This window comes from Alosa sapidissima, chromosome 1 (assembly GCF_018492685.1).
Source record: "Alosa sapidissima isolate fAloSap1 chromosome 1, fAloSap1.pri, whole genome shotgun sequence".
Taxonomy (NCBI): domain Eukaryota; kingdom Metazoa; phylum Chordata; class Actinopteri; order Clupeiformes; family Clupeidae; genus Alosa; species Alosa sapidissima.
This window is the reverse complement of record NC_055957.1, coordinates 9470942-9480941: the sequence shown is the minus strand read 5'-3', so window position 1 is coordinate 9480941 and position 10000 is coordinate 9470942. Positions and strand designations below refer to the sequence as shown.

At 48.0% G+C, this 10000-nt stretch overlaps 1 protein-coding gene across 2 annotated transcripts in view; it reads right to left on the bottom strand.

The window, feature by feature from the left end:
* Window positions 1-10000, bottom strand: part of stag1a (stromal antigen 1a) — a 39944-nt gene that overhangs the window by 6896 nt on the left and 23048 nt on the right. For both annotated transcript variants that reach the window (XM_042094570.1, XM_042094579.1), the window contains exons 3-24: window positions 9960-10000; window positions 9264-9413; window positions 8733-8829; window positions 8541-8617; window positions 8196-8400; window positions 7765-7916; window positions 7566-7639; window positions 7353-7476; window positions 7124-7222; window positions 6956-7035; window positions 6567-6674; window positions 6031-6145; window positions 5585-5702; window positions 4355-4458; window positions 3899-3991; window positions 3521-3610; window positions 3140-3343; window positions 2403-2473; window positions 2194-2281; window positions 1793-1873; window positions 1468-1560; window positions 752-926 (exon numbers count right to left, since the gene is read on the bottom strand). The exon at window positions 9960-10000 is cut by the window's right edge. In XM_042094570.1, coding sequence (XP_041950504.1) covers window positions 752-926; window positions 1468-1560; window positions 1793-1873; window positions 2194-2281; window positions 2403-2473; window positions 3140-3343; window positions 3521-3610; window positions 3899-3991; window positions 4355-4458; window positions 5585-5702; window positions 6031-6145; window positions 6567-6674; window positions 6956-7035; window positions 7124-7222; window positions 7353-7476; window positions 7566-7639; window positions 7765-7916; window positions 8196-8400; window positions 8541-8617; window positions 8733-8829; window positions 9264-9413; window positions 9960-10000 — 2439 coding nt within the window. The remainder of the gene's footprint in view (window positions 1-751; window positions 927-1467; window positions 1561-1792; window positions 1874-2193; window positions 2282-2402; window positions 2474-3139; window positions 3344-3520; window positions 3611-3898; window positions 3992-4354; window positions 4459-5584; window positions 5703-6030; window positions 6146-6566; window positions 6675-6955; window positions 7036-7123; window positions 7223-7352; window positions 7477-7565; window positions 7640-7764; window positions 7917-8195; window positions 8401-8540; window positions 8618-8732; window positions 8830-9263; window positions 9414-9959) is intronic.

The window sequence follows — 10000 nt, the reverse complement described above, 5'->3', positions numbered from 1 at the left end:
TAAGTTTCCGGAAAGTTTCCGGAAATTTACCGGAAATTTTCCACCCCTTTGCAACCCTAACGATAAAGCACATGGATTTGTTTACAAGCTAGCGAACGGTTAGCATAAGTTTGGCAGAACTATGTGGATGTTACAAGGTAAGAAAGGTTTCTTGTTTCTCACTTCTCTTTCCGGGACGGTAGTCTCAATGTTGCAAGGTTGGTTTTCCGCCTGGGGATGCTAGGCGCAGCGGGGAAAGTCACCATTTTCACCGGAACAGGTCATTTAACCATCCAAATGATTTCTAAATGGGTTTATTACGTTGAAATTGTTGCCAAGTTCCCCTTTAAAATATAATATTAGCAGGTAGCTATTATTCTTTTTCTATTACATTTCTATACCTCTACACTTCAATGTAATTTGACCTAACCCTGCTTGCTAAATACTTCTGTGAGAAGAAGCAAAATTGCTTAGTCTGTCCCACGAGTCCATCTGGGATTGGACCCTGAGGCCTTAGGCGGACATCACATTTGCCAGCGGCAAGCGGCAGGTTTCAAGCTGAGCGTTGAACTTGGTTCAACTTTCAAAGCGCAACGCGAGCGTATTCAATTGACAAACCGTGTGTGTTGCTTAGAGGCGAGATAAAACTTATTATGGTCTGGGCGTTGCGCTACGTTTGCCGCTGGCTGATGTGATCCCCACCTTAGTGCTGTGGCTAGTGCTGTGCTTTAAGACGAGCTTCACAGTGGGAAGGCTGGCAAGTGGTGCGCACCCATGCTCTGGTTCTCGTCGTCCTGGTCAATAAAGACGTGGTCCAGCACAAAGTTGAGCAGCTCGTTCTGCAGGTTGCTGTCAGGGTTGAAGACAAGCGGCTGGAGCGCCTCTCGGCTGCCCGTGGTCAGCTGGTGGCTGAAGATCATCAGCAGGTCACACAACAGCATGAACGCCTGGGGGAGGGGGGAGGGGGGAGACGGGCCGAGATACAGACATCAGCAGACAGGTCTTACACACAACACAGCACATCCTAAAAACCACAAATATTTACACACACACACACACACACACACCAAAACAAAAACAGAGCACACCTCAGTGTTTCCTATACATTGACTTATTTGTGGCGGCCCACCACAATATCAACATTGACCACCACACAATAATTTTCCAGGTTGTACTAAATTGTGCTTAAATCGGGTTCATCATAACCACGCTAAGCTAATTTGTTAAAAACTGTTGCATTCAAGTTAATTCTGCAAACCTACCCCCACAAATAGAATTCAGTTCTGTGGGAAACACTGCACCTCATTGAAAGGATCTGATTTTGGATTTCATCATCCCAACTCCCAGCCACACACATGCAGGTGCAGACACACACTTACTCTTATATTATATACACTAGCCACAATAAGATCCATAATCCTAACCCTACATCTGATAACAATAACATAATCCTGCCTAATCCATATTTGGCAGATGCTTGTTCTTTACCTGCTCCCGGACTGGAGTGTTGACATTGGACAAGCACTGCTGACACACAGCCAGGAAGGACTTGCACACCCTCCTCAAGACAACCAGGTCATCCTGCGCGAACACAAACACACACACACACACACACACACAAGTGGTCAGAACATTTCGCACGCATACCACCATCCTCTCCTACCTTCACCTTCACACAGCTGGTCTGCTACAACCTCTACAACAGCCCAGTGGGCCTTAAGCCTGAGGGAAGCGGTGTCCCTTTGTGTCGTGACAAACCAATACAGCGTGCTGGACGGTAGCCAAGTTTGTTTATGATGGCCGTGCTTCACACCTTAGAAGGAGAGCCATCTGTGATCTTCACCAGCTGCCAGAGGATAGAGTAATGAGAGCACTGCAGAGCCTGCACAGCAATCTGGGGAAGGAAGAGATCACGTTGACATCAGATCCACACCGGTGAGCCGCGTCATATTTACAGATAACGGCAGAGGCGATGACGCCGGTCTCATTCCACTGCCAGGCCTGGCAGGGGACCTCCAGCAGCCTCATCCATCTCTGCCCCGGCAATAGCTAATGGTAACTACAGAGACAGCTTGGCAGGCCCACTGAATCACACCTAATGGGGACGGTGGCAGGCTCTGCCGTATGGATATGCTGCGGAGTCTTTTTTCTTTTAATTCTCATTTTGAAGTGAAGAAGAAAGTTGCTCAGGATGTGGCTCATCTCTCCCCTCACCTGTTCTGGCATGGAGCCCTGTTCGATGCCTGTCTTCAGCAATCTGTAGCAGTTCCCAAACAGATCCCATCTGGTCAAGTCATGAGCACTGGAGAAAATGGAGGGGAGAGAGATTATTGTTCTGGTGCCACATGGATTTGTTGGGTCAGGCTGTGTGTGTGTGTGTGTGTGTGTGTGTGTGTGTGTGTGTGTGTGTGTGGTTCTCTTACTTGTGAAAGGCTGTGAGTCTTTTCAGTGTGGAGAGCACATTGTAGATGTCGTCATCATCTGCCTCCTCCCCCTAAAACAGACCCAGATCTTGAGGTAAGGGAGTCAAACTTGGCCATTCACAAAGAAAACAACACAGCCGCGCGGGTGTTGGACAACCAGCACATGAGGGGGGAAAAAAAGCCAAAACATGTGTGAGGAGTGGAGGGTGTGAGTGATTCATGCTTGAATCCAGCTCGATGACTCATTCTGCACCACATGCTCAAGTGTGCCCGTTCTTTTATTCATTAACTGCTGCCTTTGATGCCGGAACGTGGCGTCATGTCTCTACACAAACTCAGCAGCCCTGCGCACACACCCTTTCATGCCGTTTCATGACGTTAATAGAGGCTGGCATTTGGAAGGATCAATACGGCATGCTATTGCATTAGAGCGAAAGAGAGTGCACAGGGTTTGGCCTTAAAAGGATGAAAGTTGTTTCTTGAAAGGGTTCTGTCGGCGTCATACTAAATGAAATCTGTTTGTGCCTGGGAATGCCGTCTGGACAAAAAAAAGTTGTTCACGAAAGGACTGCATGCTAAGCAGAGTTTTGTTTGCTTCAAAACCTCGGACTTCGTCAAACAGCAGACAATTCTCATTTACATTATATTAATGAAGAATAATGGTATGGTGACATTGCTATAGTGTATACAGCACCCTCAACATTTATTGGCACACACACACACACACAGACACAGACCTCTTGCAGCAGGTCCTCTACGGAGTGGCTGAAGCGGTCGGCCATCTCATCGATGAGCTGGCTGCGTGCGATGTCCACACGGTTCATGATGGTGTACTCCTCGCTGCACAGGATGCTGTAGGTCTTACTGCAGGCCTCCAGCACGTCTGTCTCCGTGTGCTTCTCCACCACAAACTTTGTCTGCTTCAGCAGCGCGTCCAGGTGCTACACACACACACAAACCCACACACACACACACACACACACACACACAGAGCAAAGACAAGCAAAGAAAATGAAAGTGGTTGATCCTTCTAACTACACATCTTTCCTTATACAGTATTGCTACCTCTGGATAACGTCTTCATACGTAATCCTGTGACAGTAATGCCAGAGCCACACCTTCTCCATGCGCCCAGCACTGTAGACATCCAAGTCAAAGAACTGCGGGATCTGCAGGAGGTTGGCTACCTTCTCTGCATCAGTTTGGTACTGAGGAAAAACAAACAGGAAAAAAAGATTCTGACAAGTGTCGCATAAAGGTTAATGTGTTTGTGTCTTACAGTCTGGTTACACCAGGTACAGAACTGAAGCGTTCCGTTCACGGAGCGTATGCTGAAACAATTCCACTAAAAGCAATGGATCTGGCTACACCAGACGTGGGAGTGCTGCACATATTTGAAGAAAGGAGATCCTGTCTTCAGTTCAGTGCTTCAGTTGTGTTTGGTGTAGCCCGCCTGTTACACGGAAAACTGAAGACAAGTGTGTTTAGAAGCCCACCTTGGAGAGTAGCATGGGCAGAGCCATGATAAAGTGCTCCGTCAGCTTGTTTTTGTCGTCGATCTGAGTCTTCCTCTCCTTAGCCGTCAGCACCTGCACACACCAAGCAGCTCTGTCAAGGCCGTGGAGCACCACTGTCAAACATGCTGTCTGAACACGCAATGCAGTGGCCCAACAACCCCCCCCACCCCCTCCCTCCCTCTTTATGATTCTCAATGTGCCAAAGGCATACAAGGCATGACAGAAGGTCATCGCTCAGTAGCAAACAGTGCAGTGTCCCCACTCCTTTTTTCCTGATTCTCAATGTGCCATCTCCTACACTGGACAAGGCATGACAGAAGGTCATCGCTCAGTAGCGCCACCCCCTGGCTGGCTCACTCATGCGTGTGCGACCCTGGCCGACCTGTCGTGAGCTGAGACGGTGGCGGGGGAGCTGTGACGGACAGGAGCCCTTACCCTTTTCCCTGTGCCTCTCCCCACGGGCGGGTGGGCCTCCGCCGCCTGCCGGATGGTGCAGACTGTCAGCTCGATCAGAGCGCTCTCCTGCCTGTCAGACAGCACTGGGAGAGGGGAGGGGAGAGGAGAGGGGAGAGGGGAAAATTGTCAGAATACATAACTGAGTATTAATATTCAGTCTCTCCTATTGCTAACAATCAACATCAATCGACTTCAGTCACTGTGGTTTTCCACCAGAAAATAAACTTCAGAGGCGAGTTAAATCAGACCAAATCCAGACACTGAGTGTGATGAGTGCATTGAATATGATGGATGTGGCAGTTAAGTGTGGTGAGTATGGTTAGTGTGGTGAGTATGGTTAGTGTGGTGAGTATGGTTAGTGTGGTGAGTATGGTTAGTGTGGTGAGTATGGTTAGTGTGGTGAGTATGGTAAGTGTAAGTGTGGTGAGTATGGTGAGTGTGGTGAGTATGGTAAGTGTGGTGAGTATGGTGGTGATGAGTAAGGTGAGAGCAGTGAGAGTGTGGTGCGGTGAGTGTGATGAGTGTGGTGGTTAGGAAAGTGTGATGAGTGCAGTGATGGTGCTGAGTGCAGTGATGGTGGTGAGTGCAGTGATAGTGATGGTGGTGAGTGCAGTGATAGTGATGGTGGTGAGTGCAGTGATAGTGATGGTGGTGAGTGCAGTGATAGTGATGGTGGTGAGTGCAGTGATGGTGATGGTGGTGAGTGCAGTGATGGTGGTGAGTGCAGTGATAGTGATGGTGGTGAGTGCAGTGATGGTGATGGTGGTGAGTGCAGTGATGGTGATGGTGGTGAGTGCAGTGATGGTAGTGAGTGCAGTGATGGTGATGGTGGTGAGTGCAGTGATGGTGGTGAGTGCAGTGATGGTGGTGAGTGCAGTGATGGTGGTGAGTGCAGTGATGGTGATGGTGGTGAGTGCAGTGATGGTGATGGTGGTGAGTGCAGTGATGGTAGTGAGTGCAGTGATAGTGATGGTGGTGAGTGCAGTGATGGTGGTGAGTGCAGTGATGGTGATGGTGGTGAGTGCAGTGATGGTAGTGAGTGCAGTGATGGTGATGGTGGTGAGTGCAGTGATGGTAGTGAGTGCAGTGATGGTGATGGTGGTGAGTGCAGTGATGGTGGTGAGTGCAGTGATAGTGATGGTGGTGAGTGCAGTGATAGTGATGGTGGTGAGTGCAGTGATGGTGGTGAGTGTGGTGAGTGCTGCTTACCCTCCTCTCCCTGCACGGGTTCCTCCAGTAACAGTTCAGTCATGCACTCCCAGTCCTTAAGCAGCTCCTGCGAGCTCTCCCACAGGCTGTCCACCAGGTAGGCCGCGTGCTCGTGCAGCTGAGGAACACAGCATAGGGACGTGTACACACACATGTACACACACCGATAGCCAAGAACACCAGCCATTATTGGAGAAAGAAATGTGCTTGGCAATACTATAACAGAAAATATAACTTTTCATCCAGATTTTAGTTTCAGTCATTTCATTGTGATAAACTACTAAAAAAAATATGTGGGCATCTTGAAAGTGCAAATTACTACTGACATTATTATACATTATTATCATGTAAAAGGCAGCCTGAACAGCCTTCTCTGTATGTTCTCCGTGGACATGTACACTGTCTGCCAGAGACGTAGACTGACCTCTAGGGTCAAGACTATGTACCTCGCTCTCCAGGAAGAAGAGCACCAGCATCCTGATTAGGTTCCCGTTGGGGCTGCTGCGTCCACGCCGCTTGGCCAGGGCCTCCTCCGCCTGTGGGTCGTGCCTGCTAAAGAGCCTGGGGAGGGCAGACACACACACACACACACACACACACACACACACACACAGAGACAAACACGATGGTTGCTGATTTATTAATAAAGGAACAGCAGATAGGAAGTGGACAGAATGTTACACAGTACAATACTGCCACCAAGTGAGTAACAAGGGTAATGCATCCATGTGTCAGCACTTGACAACTGATATTAATTGCTAGTTAATTCAATTAATTTCAAATCACTGCCAGCTTTGTTAAAGACACTTATTATTCTGGGCACTGTTTTCTAAATTGTCACTGTTGTTTTCTAATTTCACTGTTCAGTGTGATAACATCAGTAGCTGAAACACAAGCTAATAAAAAGCTAATCTAACTCATTGAGAGGAGAGAGGGCTGTGGGCTGCATGGTGAGGACCAGGGTGGACAATGGAAGTCTCACTTGCGGTGGAGGAACTCCCCCGCAGCCACAGCCACGGGCCGGTGGGCCGAGTAGACCAGGTGGTAAACGTTCTCACAGTCCTCGTTGGACAGGGCGTCCTCACTCCCCCTGAGAAGACATGGCCACACAGTCAGACACTAGGCTCAGTGCACAGGGTCATGCAGGACAAGCAACTCCACTCCGGACAATATAAACAGTACCCCTACAGGGTCATTCGCATTTACTGCCCTTGGGTGTCCTAAGCTTCTCCACAAATAATCTCATACACATACAGTATACAATGTGGCAACACAGTAAACCGTCTGGATTGAACAGTGGCAACGTGAACATACAACACAGTTCCTAACACAAAGAGATAGCCACTGCACTCTAAAGAGGAGGATACTTACTGTAGAATTAGAGTGACCAATCGAATGGCCTCCACCGCCACATCGTACTCTTTATCCAGCGTCATGGACACAATACGATCCTGTTGAAAAGGTTGCAGTTGGACTGAGGACTTCATGAAATGACAGGGAACACTCAAAATGTGATTATGTGGTGTCTTCGGACTCTACCTTGAACCTGTTTGTGAAGAGTTCCAGTTTAGGAAAGAGTTCCCGATTCGTGTACAGGTTCTGAAGGGCCTTCAAACATTTCAACCGCACTTCTCCTTGCTACCAAAAAAGCATAGCCATGACCCCTTAGACAGAAGCTGCCAGCATGCGTTTTTGTGAGAGGTATGCCTAATTCTGATTGATATATTTGAAAAATATAACAAATAAGGGCTGTGTTTCTTTAGCGTACCCGATCATGTAATGTCCATCCCACGTATTTCAGGTAGCTGTCATTAAGGAAGGCATCACTGTACATCTTCATCCAAACACCAATCTCCTCAATACAAATGGCTCGAATTTCAGCGATTGCATCCCTGCAAAAGTGTTCCCAACATACAGTTCTTGCTTTTTTTTTTGTCTATTCACCCAAAGCAAAAATGCCATCAGCAGCCTCCCAACATACCTATAGCGATGAACAAAAATGCCCTTGAAGATGGAGTTCATCATGTTCTCAATTTCGTCCTGGTTTTCCTGAAGCTGTGGGGGTAAAAACCACACACACAATGGCACAGTGTTAGGTAAAGAGAGGCCTGTCTGCTCTAAAAACAGCCCTCGGGGCTGCGGAGGAGAGAATGTTCCGGGCTCCCCCGCTCATGCTGTACCTCCTTCCTCTTCTGCAGCAGCAGCTCCAGTTTCTCGTTGGCGCGCTTGCCCGCCATCTTGTTGCGCTCGGCCTCGTACTGCCTCTGCGTGTTGTCCTGGTGGATGCTAAGGTTCAGCGCCACGTTCACCAGCGCCGTCATCAGCTTCATGGCTGCAAGGAGAACGAGACACACGGCCCACAGAGCACAGGAGAGCTCAGCCACAGGCAGGACACGCGCCACACAGGCGCTCAGGTCTGAGTGATGACCGCTCCCAGTGGTCCAGTTCACATTTAATGGGAAGAATCTGCGGCCAATTTATCACTTTACTGAATCGTACTGGCTACGAGCACTGTCTTGGACTGCCAGAATCATAGATAATGTTTAACTCCCACAGGGCCTAGTGTGAATGTTCATTAAAACCCCATTATCGTCTTCCACGGGCGACTCACCTGCCAACGTGCTGGTGTGCCTGAAGGCTCGGACCTGTGAGTCCGACAGGCCGGTGAGCAGCGAGATGACCGTGTCCATCATGTACTCGTCGTAGATGATGCTGTACTGGCACTGCCGGATCAGAACCCCGATGAACTCGCAGAAGTTGTAGCGGAACTTTTTCCACAGAGGACCAGGCATTGTGAGGGGGTAGTCGCCACTGTCCTGCGAGGGGATTTATTTACAGAGTGAATAGCAGACAGACTGGGGTGTTTACAATGGGAACATTTGACAGAATTACTGACTAGGTGGCAAAGTCACATGGGTGATTCCATCAGGGAAATAGTTCCTCTAATACACTGTACCTCATCAAATTCTTCTGTCATTTTGCGGATGATCTCAGCATTCTGCATGTTACGGAACATCTCAATTCGTACAGTTCCTAGTAGGACACAGACGGTTAAAATGACAAAAAACAATTCCAAAATATGTTCAACAATATATAATTTTTGAGCTTATATATGATACTGGATGATAGGTATGAAGGATGATAATACCTTTACATCCCGAACACTGTATGAAGAAATTAATCAGGTCTAGGAGAGCGAGATCTCTGTCTTGCTTGTAAGATTCAATCCAGTCATCGACGACAGACTGAAAGAGCACACAGAAGACCGATGGCATATTGATAGATGACAGACCTGCACTAATGTTGACAGAGCACGCTGCTGCCTGCTGTTCTCCTGCAGCTAGAGGTCATCTACCCCACTGCTGCTCATGCTGACACTCACTGGTGTATGCCATACTGCCGCACACGTCTTTATGTCATGACATTGTCTTAGGGGACGTTCATTAAAGAAAAGTGGATTACACTTCACAATGTAGCTGATACAACATATTTTATATATTTTCATGTCTACTATTATTTTCATGTTTTACATGTCAATCAATATTTTGATTAACTGATGGATATAGATCAAGCTAATTGAAGGAGTGGCACGATGGCGAAGCCCCTCTATTGTAAAGTGAACTTCTGTACCATTCCTGAGAATGCGTTTGGTAAACACCCCGAAAGCCCTCGGCTGTACCTGCATGGCACTCTTTCCCAGCTTGACCACCTCGAACAGCGTGACGGGGTCCCCGTCCCCGTTGTGCTGGGCCATCCCGTTAGCCTTCCTGCCGCGTGGCGGCCCCATCTGCCCCTTGTCTATGGGCGACTTCCGAGGTTTCTTATTGGCCTGCGGAAAGGGATGGGAATAACAAGATGAGAGACCTCCTTTTTTAAAGTCCACTGTTACTCAACAGAGTGGACCAAGCAAGTGATGATAGGGGAACCCTTTAGCTTAGGGGAACAAGTGTTAGCTCAATATATAAGTAGTACATGTATGTATTAATGCTCAATAAGGTCTGTATTAACCATCATTACACATTTTTTAGGTCTTTACTCAATCATCTATTATTCTTACTCAATAGGTGATTTATTCTTAATAAATCCTTAATAAGCAACTAGTTGGTCTTGATCTATTGTTACTGGTATATAGTATAGATCAAACTAGACAGTCTACAGTGTACAATGTATTAGAAGGCTATACAAAGGCCATACAATGTATTAGAAGGCTATACATTTTTGAAGTCATGACTTCTTTTCAAATGCAAAAACCCTTATCACTAGCAGTCCTATGAGCTCTACACCTGCCCTTACAGGTGCCCGCCCACCTGCCCTTACAGGTGCCCGCCCACCTGCCCTGCCCCTGTGGGGAAACCCCTCTGTGTGCTGGACTTACTGGAGGCCTGCCCGGCCTGCCCCTCTTCTTCTTGCCCTTGA